The 16159-nt window shown below is 46.4% G+C and overlaps 1 protein-coding gene across 1 annotated transcript in view; it reads right to left on the bottom strand.

Annotated features, from left to right (window-relative positions):
• Positions 1 to 15918, bottom strand: part of RYK (receptor like tyrosine kinase) — a gene marked incomplete at its 5' end in the record, with an annotated part of 55157 nt that extends 39239 nt beyond the window's left edge. Inside the window, one exon of the mRNA XM_083868883.1 lies at positions 15636 to 15918. Within this exon, the coding sequence (XP_083725009.1) occupies positions 15636 to 15918 (283 nt within the window). The remainder of the gene's footprint in view (positions 1 to 15635) is intronic.
• Positions 15919 to 16159: the final 241 nt, after the last annotated feature.

The following is a 16159-nucleotide window of genomic DNA, read 5'->3' as shown; positions in this document are numbered from 1 at the left end:
AAGTGTTCCAGGCCAGGTTGGACGGGGCTTGGAGCAGCCTGGGATAGTGGAAGGTGTCCCTGCCTATGGCAGGGGGTAGAACTGGATGGGCTTTTTCCAACCTAAACCATTCTGTAATTCCATTAATTATTTTTTTTATGGCTAGAAAGTCAAGATTTTTGGAGAGGCTGTGACTTCAAGCATTTAAGGCATCCTAAAATAATTTCAAGAATCCCGGCAATCATGAGAGGTTGGGTTTTCTTAAGAAATTAAGGAAAAATAAATCCAAGAGCAATGAACTGTGTAGATAAGCTGCATTTGAAGAAAGGGAGCATGAGCTCAAAAGAAGTAAGTCCTCCTGTTTAGTGCAAAAACTGGTACAGACCAGTACAAAGTGACATTTTCTCTTATTTCAGAACTTGATTTAATCCACCTTGTTTCCACAAGATACAAAAATGCAGTCAAGATGTTCCTCTTCATTCTTGTTGCTAATAACCACTTTTATTCCCTGCTGGCTCATCAGGGTCCCAAAGCTTAACCAAATCCCCACAGTTTAATCACAGATACTGGGAGTGGTGAGGGGGAGAACTCCTAAGACTGAATGCATGAAAGGCATCAAGATAATGGAGTAATCCCAGGGAGAAATGATCTCACACAAGATACTGAGCAGAAAAAGATGCAGGAGCATCTAAGTGTTGAATGCAAACAGTCTGAGACCGTATCTGAAAGAGAAGTTCAATAGTCCTTGTACACAAAGTCCCCATTTCCACTTAAAAATAAATGGGAAATGCAAAAACCAGCAAAACAGGGAGGAGGGTGAAGCCCACACAGCCCCAGACACAAAATTTTGAAAACACTTAAAAGCAACAGCAAACTTCAAAAATCCCTGCCCAGATAATTTTTATATGTCTGCATGTTTATACATGAAACCCAACTCAGAGTTAGCAAACACAGAAGGAGCCTGGAGAAGAGCTCAGAACTATCAGAGACTTGGCAATAGATCCAATCAAGATGGGAAGGTTTAAAGGCAGAACCTTCATTCAAATGAACCCCATTAAGTACAAATAATTTTAAAAATTAGGGAAACAAAAGGATTAGCAATGTGAAACAACGCAACTGGAACAAAGAAACTGCCTCTAAAATAAAGAAAACCTCTTGTTGCCAAGTGGTCCCAGCAATCCGAGGTTCACAGAAACATTTCAGAATTTCAGGATGATAATCCTTGATTCAATAGAAACTTTGCAGAGAAACCGGTCATTTTAATCAAACAGGTAAACAGCAATAAAAATTACCTATTGCAAAACCCAGCTTCATAAAAGCAATATAAAATTCAATCCTGAAGCTGCCAGAAGCATCTCGATGTGCAATATCATCTAAAAGTGTACAAAAGCAAATTACCCTACAGAAGATCAATCAAATCTCTAAGCTTTAATTGTGCTACAACACTGAGTAATTTCATTTTATAGAACACTAATGTTTTGTGCTGACTGCCAGAAAAAGCTCCACACTAACAGGAGACACTAATTATATGAACTTCACAAGCAAAATAGAAGAGCTGCGTGAGAATCAATGTTGTATTGTACTGCTTCAAAATATTATGCTTCAAGACTGTAATAGAAAAATAATTTTGGAGGTTTTGTACTACAGCTCTGAATTCCTAAAAAAGGCAGAAGATTGTCTGACTCAGAGTTCTGTTCCCATCAGGGAGCTAAAGAGGACACAGTGACACTTTAACAGCAGATCCTCTGTGCTTCCAGTGCTCGTGGATCACAAACTTTAGGAAGTTCCTCAAGAAGGCTGGAGTGGGACTTTTGACAAAGGCCAGGACAAGGGGGAATGGCTTCCCACTGCCAGAGGGCAGGGTTAGATGGGATATTGGGAAGAAATTCTTCCTTGTGAGGGTGGTGGGGCCCTGGCATATGTTACCCAGAGAAGCTGTGGCTGCCCCATCCCTGGAAGTGTCCAAGGCCAGGCTGGACAGGACTTGGAGCAACCTGGGACAGTAGAAGGTGTCCCTGCCCCAGGCAGGGGGTGGGACTGGATGGGCTTTAAGGTCCCTTCCAACCCAAACCTTTCCATGATTCTGTGACTAAACTCACAGGCAGTATCTCCCAATTGCTTCTCATTAGATCTTTTTTCTCCTAGGAATCCGGGTAAATATTTTCTCCAAGCCTGGAAACCAATGGATACATCCTTGGGAAATGTCACTGTTTCAATACCGTACAGTAATTTCCCCTTTTTTAAGCTTATCAACAATTAAGACATTTTCTCTCTAGAACATCTTTTCCCATCAGTGAACTACAGACAAAATTCTATTTCCCACGCACAGCTAAGAACCAGAGCCCTCCCCAGACAAGCAAGCTCCCATCTCTCCACCTCCAATCCACCACAGGACAGATCTGATTCCAGACCATCCTTCCATTCCTAATTTTTCACCCCCTCACTACTTCCCTAACTCAATCTCGAATTCCCCAAGCACTCTGCCTGTATAATTTATCTCAATCAGGCCAGCAAAACACACAAAACTTTGCAGCTGAACCTGCCAGCGAGAAAAAGGCCCAGCCTGCGCTGCAGGCAGGCAGCCAGGCAGGCTAGTGTGTTCTGCAGCACAGGGGAGCCCAGGGCTGATCCTGATCCCAGGAGCTGCACCACATTCCAGCTGTAAGGGAAGGCACTGGGAAGGCATGGCCAGGTCAGGAATCACACAGGGCACTGCAGAGAAGAGCAGTGTGAGCCAGAGCCGTGGTTCACTGATGGGGTGTGGGATCTGAGTCTCACCATGACAGCTGAAGTCTAACTCAGAATTGCTCTAATTCTGCAGTTCCCCTTTTTCCTTCAGACTTGCACACTCACACATGCCTGGCAACGTTCCTTATCTAAGCCTTCAGCGAGCCAAGTGCAAGGAGTCAAGCTGGCACTCGGCAGGAAGAGAAAACAAGTGGGGGAACACTCCTCAGTGAGTTTAACTCCCTGGATTAGTGAAGATGCCTAGGAGCATTCCACAGGGAAGGTGAGACTGCAGCAGCACTTAGATGGATCTTAAAATAAAACACTCCTGTGACTTCACCAGATACTGTAAGGTTTTTCCAAGGCATGCTTTGGACACAGGTAGCTTAGAAAAATGGCATCAAGTGAAGCAGGTCACTGCCAATACAGCCTAAAGCAGTGACCTCAACTTTTCACTTTTTTAGTGTAAATTTCTTTCAAAATCAGCAGCAGCATAAGATGCACCAGCTGAGGTAGCAGGTTGCAGAGGAAAAGAGAAACAAGTTCTAGTTTCTCAGTTGTTTCAGATTTCAAGAATGGTCAGTAAACTACTAAACCTAAACCTCCTTACTGGTGGGTGAGGGGAGGGAAAATGTCATTCTGCAAGATGCTGGGTTCCTCTGAAAGTGCTCAATTCTTCCTTTGCACTAAGTAGGGCAAATCCAAGATGGATTTAATGTTCTGTGTCCTAAACGGAATAATAAAAGGAGAAAACAGATAGCTCTAGGAGGAAAACACAGATGCAATACAAAGAGCTCCAGGAAATGAGCAGCTCCTGGACAATTTCCTAGGCAAAGTGGCAAAACCTAAATAAAGGGGTGCCGAGCCTTACAAAGAAATACCACAAATTGCAGAGGAGGAAAAGTAGCTTGTGTTGGTTTAAGCAGAATATTGGTGATCGATGCGGACCAGTTTGAAAAGCTTTGCTTTGGCAAAGCTCCCTAAACAAGTCCATATGCAGACAAGGCACAGCAAGGAAGGATCTGGTTTCTCCTTACTTGGACTTGACCAACCTACACCACCACACACAAAATCAGTTGGGAGCAAAGCTCTGCTCATGCTCTGCTGGACTTCGAGGCAAAACCACCAACCTTTTACCTAGGCAACCTCTGAATCTCATTATTAACTTCCCCATCTTTGTACCTTGGGCACAGACTTGAAAGAATAAATTAAAGTTGAAGGCAAACAAAAAGGTAAATTTAAGCAGCAGCACAGAGAAAGTCTGTCATTCTTTGCACTGTTTAACATAACAAAGCATCTGAAGAAGCTCAGAAAGGAAGGGGAGAGGCCAACTTTCATTCCCAGATGCCAAGGATGCTGGGCAGCCCTTGTGTTCATGACAAAATTGAATCATGTCAGTCTCGCAGCCTAACAAAACACTTCTTTGCAAATGTCCTTGTGCAAATGCAGTATAGCTTCAACTCTTTTTTTTTTTTTTTTTTTTTTCATTTTAAGCACAATACGCAAAAGAAACTTGTCTCTGCCACCATGGGAAAATTGGATTTTACTTTCATGAAGCAAATCTATCCTGCAACATGCACCAGCACCAACATGATGCTCTTCATGATGACAACAGTGTTTAGGAGTCTCTTACCTGGGGTTTCACTTCATTACTAAAACACTTCAAACCTCCCTAACATAATTCTGACAGATTTTGTCTTAAATGGGGAGATCCAAAATGAGTGTGCAAAGCAAAAGTTTCCTATTGGACTAGGGTCAGAATATTGCAAAATGCAGCATCTCATTAAAAGCAGTCTGGTAACAACAGCTGACAATTATCTGTCCAGTGGCTCCCCAGCAGAGAAATGACTGAAATTGAGGACTGTTTTCTTAATGCTCTAGTCTGTAATTTAGAAGAGTTTCTTCATCAGCAGCTGAGAAATCTCCACAGTGTGTGACATCAAACCACCACAGCCCACCCAGAGCAGAGCCACTCCTGATCCTGACTCACAGCCACTGAAACCAATTAACAGGGAAGATTTACCCAGTTCAGTGAGTTATGATCTTTATATAAATATTTTATTTGTTCTATAATGTACTCCAGAGAATGAGGCCTCTGCTCCTGAGCAGCTCCTCTGGGGTTAGTTCTCTGGCCAGACCAGAAGCCTCCACACCAGGATGAACACTCATTAGAGTACAAACCTCAAGGTTCAACACCCCTCTCCCAAGCCTGCTCATCCCACTCCATAAACACACTGGATTCTCCCACCACTGGACAATTTACCTTACTGAAGAAAGACAGCTTCTTCTTACTTCCATTTTCCTTTCATTTAAAGTGCACCCTAAGTCTGAAACACTGACTTTAAATGCTAAACTTTGCTGGTTTTGCAGCAGGTTCTGCAAATGCCCACTGGAAAATACAGCCCAAACACAAGGAAATGTGACTGCAGAATTAAAAAACAGCTCTTGATGACTGAAATTTACCTTTTTTTTTTTTTTTTTTTTACAGGGTAGAAAGAGCACGTTCCCACAGCAAGCCTTATTAGTTTGAATGGACTTAATTAATTCAACAATCAGCTTGCCCAGGGCTGAAAATACAGCTGGGAGTTCAAAGATACAAGGAAAAAAATGCAAACTGATCCACGTGGATCGATTTAGTTTAGAAAATAGCAAACTATTGGGAACGTAATACTAAACCTCTGAAAATACAGACACACAAAAAACTACTCACATAATATTTGTGCATATCCAGTGTATACAACAACCAAGTGAAATTTGCTTTACTAAAATAAATAACTGACCACAGCCTTCCACCTGCATTTTTACTTAAGCTCTCCACAAAGCTACAGTCTGCCAGTTAGAGTTGCTGGTCAGGATTTTGGGCTGAAATACTTGTTTTTAAACATCTTAAACATTAGGAGTCTCTGGAAAAGATGACTGATGAAATATAGAACAGGGCAAAACCAAGTTAAACCTTCAGCAACGTGGAGATGATGAAGAAGCAGCTTTTCAGTCTCCTAACACAGGCAGCGGGGACTGCCAAAGGATGGTGATCAGTGTCAACCCAAAAGACAAAGCAGCAGCACAAACGCAGCAATACTCACAGCTCTGCAAGCTCACTCAACCCCAAGGAGCAACAGCAGAGGGAACATGGGCTGTGGTTGTTTGTTACCTGTGCAGAGTTAATTTCTCATGAGCTGAGTGGGAATACAACTTGCAAGGCATTCAATTTGAGGAAATACCCAACATAACTTCAAGGCGATTAATGCACCCTTGAAAACCGACCAAGACTCCTCGGCAGGAAATCTTAGTAGGAAGCTGCCCAACATCCAGCAAAAGAGAGAGAAAAACTCTGAGCTGAGAGCTCTCATTAAGTCCTTGTGAATCTTCACAGGCAGTTCACCCCCAATTCACCTCATTGATACTGTTAAATACAATTTGCAAATTCAACACCCCAGGCAAACGGGATTTTATCCACTGAAAGGCCTTTTGGAAAGTCAGAGGGAAGACTTCTTCACTTCCACAGGAAGAAGTTCCCCTAGGAGATGCCACCTGCTGAAGAATAATCAATATTTTCCTCAATCCATACTAAATAGAGGATATTTATTCTTCCTAGGACCCACCTGCTTACCCTTTGTCTCTGAACAGCAACAACAATTACATTCCAACCACCTGCTTGTTCTTCTCTCCTTCAGCTACAGGAAAAAAATCTTCACTTTTCTGCTAGGTAGGATATAAAGCTCCCTGTAGAAATAGTTAAATTACACTTCTTAATTGGGGGGGGACCCCAAACCAAAACCCAAATATCATATCTCACCTCAGAGGAAAATGCAATTGAACTCTCCCCCTGAGAACACCTTTCTAAATGAAAATCGGCCATTTCAAGAAAAAAAAAAAAAAAAGCAAACCTAGAAAACTCACCAAAATCAGCACCCACACTGCTGTTAATAGGCAGGATGGTGTACATGAATTACCTGGAGCACAGATTCCAAAGGGAAAAACGCAGTTGAGATGCATAAAATGGATACTTGAAGGCAGAGGAAAATTAGTGGCAAGGACCTACACAGAGGGCAAGGGGAGATGGGACAAGTGGGAATAGGAATGGCACAGGTACAAGGTTGGAAGCAACTGAAAGATTTGGTTTTTTGTATTACAGAGTTTCCTAACTTTAGGGAAATATAGAAAACAGCTTTATTCTTAGAAAGATCTTATAAAATAACTTATATTCTTATGAAATAAAAATTTAACTTAGCAGCTATGGCAAAATTCATCATTACTGTAATATGAAGTTTGATGCTCCTTTTGAATTAGAATGAAAGCAAACACTGAGAACAGAAAACCAAAAGGTTCCCTCCTCATGAACTGCAGTTGCCAGGAGCACAGCCCTCAAAATAAAACAGCCTCTGATCAAATGCTCAGTAGTGCCCCAAAGCTTTGGAAGGAGCTGCTGTCATCTTCCCAGCTAAAACACCACCACCTCACAGAGGTGTGCCGGGTGTCATTTGGGCTCGTGAGTAACGTGTGTCTGTGGTGTTTCAGTGTCACCTACCCAGAGAAGTTGTGCCATTTTATTTTTATTTCATTTAGTTAAAGCAACATGAATCCACATGTTGATTTGGTTGTCCCTGTAGAAAAGACCCTGAGTCACCTCCAGAAGAGCGTCCAGGCCAATGCCATGGCTATTCCAGTAATGAGTACCTGACAATGTACAAACGAATTTAATGTTGATTAGGACGAACAGACACATCCTCTCCCTCAGTGTTTCAGATCTCTCAGCCTCGCAGCCCATACTCCTGGTCCTGTGCCTGACAGGATTGCTGAAGGCATATGGACTGTCCACATTTTCTGAGATGCTTTGAACAGCATTAGAGTGATTGTTTAATACAAAACCAAGCTCTAAACAAACTAACCCAGGTCTGTTCGCTCCTGTGGCCATCTCTAAACCCACAGAGCTTATTGGTTTGTTTTTTGGTTTTTTTTTTTTAATTAGGAATTACTCTACAAGGCCTTTAACTTAGTTCAAAAAAGGCCCAAACATACTGGAGAGGAGAACCATCATTAGTTTATCAGCCTCCTCTAGCTTTCCAACCCTCCCAAGCAGCAGCTCCCATGCCTGTGTTCCCACTCTGCTCTTTCCCAAGCAGCGTGCTGAAATCAATATACTGGTTAATTTAATTACAGCTATTCAACACCCAGTAAGTGGCAGGGAAATTCTAAAGCATCACATTAGTTTCATGCTGTTGCTTCTGCTCCCAGCTCTCGGGAGCAGTCAGTGCAAATATGTGAGTTATCCGCTTGAAAGAAGGACAAAGGCGGCGATGGAAGAGGAATAATGCATTTGAAGCCTCTGCCACCGCGCCCTTTGTGCCACCATAAGGCGTTTGCAGAGAGTGTTAGCATTCATCCCGACATGGGAGCTGCTGGTGCTGCTGCCATTCCAGGGAAAAAAGCTCAATTCACCAGGCACAACTCATTAAATGCACTGCAGCTTGTACTCCCTGCTCTCACGGCTGAGACGTCGAGTGCGGTTCAATCCTGCACACCAAAGTACAGAGGAATAACTCTGACTTAACACCCATCCACTGCAAGGAAATAGGAGCCTCCGTGATATTCCAGTCTGGATAGTTTCAGGTAGGAATTAGTCATCAAGCCATTTCACTAGAGCTCAGCACAACCGTGAATCAACGCATTTGGAATTCGTCTCATTAATTCAGCTTTTCCAGTATCCAAACACAACTCTGAATAGCAGAAGGGGAGGAGAAAAACACAAGGCTTCATCCTTTAAAATACTCAGTGTACAGTACAGCTGCCTCCACAGCTCCCACTCTCAGGAAAACACCACCCTGGGATTTTTCATGCCTGTGAACACGACCCCTATCTCCTGTATTTCTCTCTGTGCAGGTGGTGTTTCGGAGCAGTTTCAGTCCCTGCCTTCCTCCCAGTATCCTGAGCCCTTCTTGCTGGCTTTTCTCATGCATGCAGGGAGCTGTGCCTCCATTTCCTCTCTTTCACTCCCATTCGGTCTGTGCACTGGAGGGAGAAAGAAGCCAAACAATCAGCAGTGATAAATAGGATGCTGCCAAACAGAATGCAGGTGTAAAGTCACAGGAGTGAGGAATGCAGCTTTGGGAATTTTTCCCCTCACTACCACCATGACAGTCTCCAGTCTCAAAGGTCAGGTTTCTTCCAAGTCCCTGACACACAAATGTTATAAGAGCCACAAACATTTATCACTAGACAGACCTTGGCCTCTGGGGAGCTGAAATGGCTGTTTCCTCCCAGGCCTGAGCACAGACAGAGCTGCACAAGGCAGCCCAGCCACGCTCCGCCCGTGCAGTCCCGCCTGGACACCAGTTTGCAGATGGAAAGAGCTTTCTCCAGGCAGGATTCAGACAGAGCCCCCAGCAGTGTAAATCCCAACACATCGGCTGACGTGGTAAAGCAGGATTCAGAAATCAACCACCCACCTCAGCAATGCTGAGCACATCAACACGTGCAAGGACTGGTTTGTTTCACAGACTTCCACCTTAGTGGCATCACAGAATATGGTTTCAAAGCAATCCTAATCCAGGCCAGAGCCTGCCTCCTCTAGGAGGAAGGCCTTCCACTGGCTATTTCAACCTTCTAGAAGCTTATTCTTCTGCAGGTTTGCAAGCATTACCAATATTGCAGTGGATTATACAATTTTGCATATCTCTAAAGAAATGGCAGTGCACTGTTATTAGAACTGTGCAAACTAAAGGGGAGGTAACAGGATGGAAAGGGACAGAGGAACTCCAACTGCAGCTCATTCCCAGAAGCCTCAATATGGATGTGAACCACGGTGCTGGGAAAATCACATCAACAGACACCCAGGCACAATGGGAGGCTCCAGAACAGACACAGGCTGCTGCAGAGAACTTGTCACGACCTGCTGCTGCAGCACAGCCCTGAATATCTGCCTGTCCCCGGGCCCACTGCTCCAGACCAGGCTGGGTAACACCTGCCCACAATCCCAAACCCATCGGCTACTGTACAGCCATCACAGACTGTCACTGGGCTAAAGGGCTTAACAGAGTGAGGTAAAATGATTATTATCCTAAAACAGCACTTGCACTTCACTGGATATATCAGAACATTTTAAGTAGTTCAGTTTTGTTTCAGTGTGTGGTGTCTGTGAGGATTAGAAATAACTTTCCATGCAGGTGTGCACTTATGTAAATCTTCTCTTTCTACTGGTGCCATGAAGTGGGATTTTGTACTCCTGCAAAGACAGGCATGTGGAACGCTGCAAAAATACAGCCTGCAAAAAGCTTCTGCTCTTCAGAGCCAAGCACTTAAAAGCTATGAAATGAAGATTTCAGAACACATAGTCAAGAGAACCTGATCTTGAATGGTTAAGTCATGTACCACACACACACATCTGCTTCCATATCTTGGGACACTCAAACATCTGCTCCTTGGGGGACATCTCCTTCATTCTCCCGCAACTTTAGAGGCTCTTTGCTGCATTTTTTCTAGTACCTGTGAGTTCCCCAACTCCCAGGGAAAATGATCTTGGGTGCTGCTAACAACCCTCACTCAGAGCACAGCTCCAGGCTGTGATGCTGTCCAAGACAGGCTGAGTGGGACTTTAACAAGGCCCTGAAGCTTTTCAAGAATCACAAAGAATACACACTTTCAGCTCCCTTTCATAACAACCAAGCAACAAAGGAAAAAGAGGATTTCCAGCCACTATAGACCAATGCAAGTGCCATAAAGCACTTTTGATGGGAACTCCTGTGGTCAACTCCCCAAAACCGAGACACCAACACTGCTGATTCACAGTATAAAATGAAGTCAATTAACATCATCTGCTGCAATAAGATGATGTTTAGACTCCATTTCTAACATATAAAATTGCATTTGGCCTGTAATTTCCCAGGACTCTGCTCAGCCCTGGTGAAGGCACACCTGGAGCAATAGGCTTCCCAAGAGAAGAGGCACAGAGCTACAGGAGAGGGTTCACTGAAGGACCATAAAGGGGATTAAAGGAACTGCAACACCTCAACCATGACAAGACACAGGGGAAGCTAGAGCTGTCCAGCCTGGAGAAGAGCTGGCTCAGGGGGATCTCATCAATGTATAGAAATAATCAAAGGTGTGTGCAGAGAGGATGGAAGCAGGTTCCCACTGGTGCCCGGTGACAAGATCCAAAAAACAGGCACAAACTGAAACACAGGAGGGTCTGCCTGAACAGCAAGGAAAACTCACACAGTGAGGGTGACTGAGTGCTGGCACAGGCTGCCCACAGAGGGGGTGAAGTCTCCATGCTCTGAGATGTTCAAAAGCTCTGGGATGTGGTGCTGGACAAGCAGCTCTGGGTGGCCCAGTTTGAGCAGGGAGTGGGACCAGATGACCTCCAGAGGTCCCTGCCAACCTCAACCACCCTGTGAGTCACCACCTCAATTTAAAAACCAAACAAACAACCCTCTGCTGTAATAGATTTCGCATTGATGTTGCATCTTCCAGCCAGACAACTCATTTTAGTAAACTGCACAATGGCTTTTAATGAAATTCTAGAACACGTAAGTACAAGTCACATAAGTGAAATTAATTTAACTCTGTAATTGAGTGAGTGCAAATATAAAACTAACAACAGACAGCATTCAGTGATTGCTCAGAAGGAACTAGGCCAGAGAACACTAAATTTGGAAACTCAATGTAAACATTGTAGGACTTTTGACTTTTAAATTCCCCTGCAATTCTAATTTAGCCCCTGTATATATATGCATTATGATAGCTCTTAGCTACACAATAACGTGGTGGTATTTTCCCCCCATGGGACTAAAGTCTCAGCTAACAGCCAGACCAGACTCCTAAAAAGACCCAGAGCCATGTGACAGGAGGGTTATCCACGAGACAATTTCACAGCTGAAATACATGAAGTCTGCAAAAAAAAAAAAAAAAATCAACCCTGCAGGGACAAAAAGGGTTGTCCTCACTGCTTAAGCACCTTATTGCTGCCATGAATGGTGCAAAACAACAGCCTGCAATGCCAGGAGAACTGCTTATGCTAAGTTTTCACAGGCAGCTCTTGATTCTGGTCCTCAGAATCAGAGGGTAGAACCTAAGGTCTCCTGTGAGGCTGAGCTCAGAACTGCTGGGAACTCAAAATCAAGGTCTAAAAGATACACCGGGAATGCACAAAATGCCAAATAACACCACGTACTGAAACAGACTAGATCTAATCCTTAGTTACAAAAATGAGCTATCTAATAATAATGAATATTTTCTACCTTATTCTCTAAACCTTAGATTGCTACCTGCTAAACAGGGCGATACCAGCCTTCACATCCCAGGATCCTGTGAAAAGCAGAAGAGTGGAGCATTTCAACATGAGGCAAACAGCACATTCTTATTTCATGGGAAAACTGGAATGAAAGTCACTAAATCAAATAGAGACCTCCTACTGAGTAATTCACCACTAACTTCACACCACCTGCGTGTCCAGCACCACAAGGTGGTCACTGGAAAGAGGGATAGGATCAGGTGGTGCTCTCACATCTGTACAGTCACTATGTAAGACTAAAAAAAACTTTCTTCAGGTGTAAGCAAAACACCAAGAAGGATTCTCCAGATAAATCAGCTCCAAAAAGCTACAGATGATGGTGCCAAGAGAGTTCACAGACACCCCTAAAATGGTTATGGTGCTCTGGATGTCTCTCCCCAAAAAGCAGCACTCCCCTTCCTCCTTCCCAGCTCCCCCTCAGGCTGTACCTGATCACTGCTCTCACCCTGACACCTCTGGTTCCTGCTGCCATCGCTAGAGTCATCTCAGCCAAACCTCCTTCCTGCTCCATCCCCTCTCCTGCTGGAATCCTGCCGGGTGCAAGGAGAATCTGACACATCCAACTATGTGAAAACCGCACAATATTTTTCCCAAAGGCTTGTAGTCTGGATGGCTGGGAATATTTTCCATGGGAATGGCAAGAGATATTTCTGACAGAGACACCATATGCCTGCCATAGAGCAAGCCCTGGTTTCAGACCCTGAGAATTCCGCAGCGTTTCGAAATAAAGATCCACCTCACACAACAAGATGAGCCAGTTTCCTCCAGTTTTCTTCTACACAGACTCCTGAAGAATACAAAACAATTCCTCCTAAGGCAGACACATGGTCAGAATTCCACACCCCGATGGTGGAAATCTGGCGTGAGCACACAGGAAAGGAGCAGGCAGTTTTCACTGTAAATCACCATATTTGTCCTTCCTTCATGCCACAAAAAACAGCAGCCACAAATAATCTGCAACACGTTCCTATTTCACTTACAAGAGCCACAACCTGATTAAAACACAAACCATGGTTCTGCAAGACCCTGAAGCCCAGGATGAGGGAAAGCAGCAGCACCAGACACTCCACTGAGCCGTGTCAGCCTGGCTGATGGAGAGACCATGTGGGGATACGGCCCCACAGAGCTGCCACCAACCCCTGGGGATGCTCCAGCTCTGCATCCCTGCCTGTGACTAATTCAGCATGTGTGCTTACTTTTATTCCTAACCAGATTTGTCACCTGAAAATGTACAGGGACGATATTTAGAAGCATGAAAACAGCACAGTAACTGCAGTAATTCCATGTAACACTTGGGTTTATAAGCAGAAAAGTCTGAGAGTTTCTGTTCAGCACAGCAAGGCGGTAACAGAGACAAGAGTTTGTTTAGAGACAAAAGGTGAAAGAATCCAGTTTCTATTAGCAGCTTCACTGAACTTAACACTTCACTTCACAACCTCATTTTTCTATCCCCCGTGACTGACTATCCCAGCATCTGCTGAACCACGGGTTTTCAGGGAAGTTCCAGAAGCTGAACCCCCTCACTGCTCTTTCCAAGTTCACACATCAGTATGAGGCCTTAAACCATGAACTTGATTGGAGGTAAACCCCAATCAGACACTACAAAATGGAACACATTAAAACCTACGTTTGTTTCCAGAATTGTAGAGACCTGGAACAAAACTGTCTGTCCCTCTGGATTTTATTCTGCCAGAGGAATACATGAAGTTATTGGTAAATTGGCCTGTGTCTAAATGCCTCCTTAAACTACACCTCACCTACAGCAGAGAGCACACCCAGAGATACCCCTAAAATGAAATCTGCTCATGCCAACAACACAATTTAGATCCTGGAAGTTTAGTGTGCAACGGATTTCCAGTGATCTGAATCCCACTAACTGAAGGAAGTCCCAGTTTACCTCCACATTAGATTCCAATTTATCTGAGACTCTGGAGTCACAGAGGCAGAACAGATCATTCATGTCAGATACTTAAAGTGATATAAACCAGCTACAGACAGCTGAGTAGTAAGTGCCCTTCAGCCATGCAGTAATAGACACCCATAAGGGAGGTTACAGGAAGAAATTTAGCTTAAAAAATAGTAACAGCACATCTTGCTTCCTCAGTTGCTACTCCATGATGAATAATTATGCCAGTGGGCCACAGAAACATGAACAAATTCAACTAACAGAGATTTCAGGCACTAGACAGGGGAGAGCTCAAACCTTGCCATTCAGTACTCCCAAGATGAACTACTTATTTAGAATCCCAGCTCACCAGCAAGGCAGACATTTCCAACCTCTATCTGTACAGGAGCATCTGGCAGCAGGCACGTGCAACGTACAAATGACAACAGCAGGACGCTGATCACCAGGGCAAACCATGAGGGAAAAATGTTTGCAGAGTTCTTCAGTCCCCAGAGCCCCTGACTTGGGTCAGCTGTGTGCTCACAGAGTGCAAATTGACTGGAGATATTTTTATTTTGTCCATTTGACGCAAATAAAGTCCTGCACTGCCAGTTTTCCAGCTTGCAGAGATACAGGGCACTTGGGAAAAACAAATCACCGGAGACACCAACAGATTTGTTTTGAGAGTCCAGCCACCAACTCTAAACAAGAGCCTATGCAAGCCAAAGCCTACAGAAAACAAATCTTTGTTTAAGTCAGACTCTCCAAGCACAGAACTCCTGTGAAAGCCTTCCAAAGCGGGCCAGATGGGGGACTTCAAGAACTGCCTCCAAGTCCTTGCGCAGCAATTGTCAGCCTGCCTAGAAATTAAGATTCCTTTCACACACACACCCAATTATTGCCAGGTCTCCCCTCTGCCCTCTGCATGTCACTTGCCTGGCTAATTAAATCATGGGCCAGAGCCCACCTCTTCCAGGGCTTACCCTGCTCCCACAGGACACCATCCCTGGTTGCTCCAGTCTGGGGAGCCCCTCACCATTAGGGTGAAGCTAATGTGCTCTTTTCTTCCCCCAACCACACACACACAAGGCAGCACAGAGACCTCTTTGACTCATCCATTCTCACCATGACCCCAGTGCTACAAAACTCTTAGATCCCTGGAATCGCCCATCCCCACCCCAGTCCCATAGTTCGCCATCCCCTCATCCCTGCTCGGGACCCTTTCCATCCTCCTGTGCACCCCCAAATCTGCATTCCCCGCAGGAGTCCCACAGACATCCCCCGTCTCCCAGAGCCCATAGCAAAGCCCTGGTGCTGCTGACACCCACCATCCCCACCCTGAGCCTCACCCCCACCCTCCCGAGCCACAACTCCTTCATCCTCGCTCACAGCCACTCCCACAGAACCCACACAAGTCCCTGGATTCACCCATTCCCACCCCAGACCCACAGACCCCCATCCCCTCATGAGCTCGAGAGCCTTCATCCCCACTAGGAGCCCTCTCCACCCTCCCCCGCATCCCAGGTCTGCTTCCCTCCCAACATTCCCACAGACACCCCCAATTCCCTCCTGGACCCCACAGCCTCCTCGGGTCCTGCTGACGCCCACCATTCCCAGCCCAGACCCGCAGTCCCTTATCCTTTTCCAGCCCCCTAAACTTCCACCCCGGCCCAGAGAGCTCCCCTCAGCCCCTCCTGAGCGGCCGGACTCCCCCAGCTCAGCCCCGCGCCGCCCCGGGCCCCGTGTCGCACTCACCGATCAGCTGCCGCACCTCCTCCTCGCTCAGGTAGATGCTGAGGCTGGGCCCGGGGCCGCCGGGGGGCCAGTCCGGGGCGTGCGGGCCGGGGCCGGGCTGGCCCTGGACGCCGGCGGGCAGCACCAGCACCAGCAGCAGCAGCGGCGGCGGCAGGAGGCGGAGGACATGGCGGCGCGGGCCCCGCACCCGCCGGCCCCGCCGCGGCCCCGCGCCCGCCTCCCCCGCCGCCTGGCGGGCCCGGCCCCGCCGCCCCCCGCCGGGCTCCCGGCGCCGCGGCACCATCGCTCCGCGGGGACGGAGGGACGGACGCAGGGCCGGGGGGAAGCGGGCGGAACCCCCCGCCCCGCCGGACCCTCGCACGGCGCGGCCGCCGCCAGGCCCCGCCCCGCGCACGCGCCGCTCCAGCCGCCGCGGGCGCCCCCTCAGCGCGGGCGGGGGGGGCGGGACCCCCTCACGGCTCTTCCCGCCTCTTCCCGCATCCCGCCCGCCGCCGGGAGGAAGGGGAGGAGGGAGAGCCTCCCGG

Source organism: Zosterops lateralis, assembly GCF_965231275.1.
Source record: "Zosterops lateralis genome assembly, chromosome: 10".
NCBI lineage: Eukaryota > Metazoa > Chordata > Aves > Passeriformes > Zosteropidae > Zosterops > Zosterops lateralis.
Note: the sequence above shows the minus strand (reverse complement) of the source record. Positions and strands in the feature narration are given on the sequence as shown.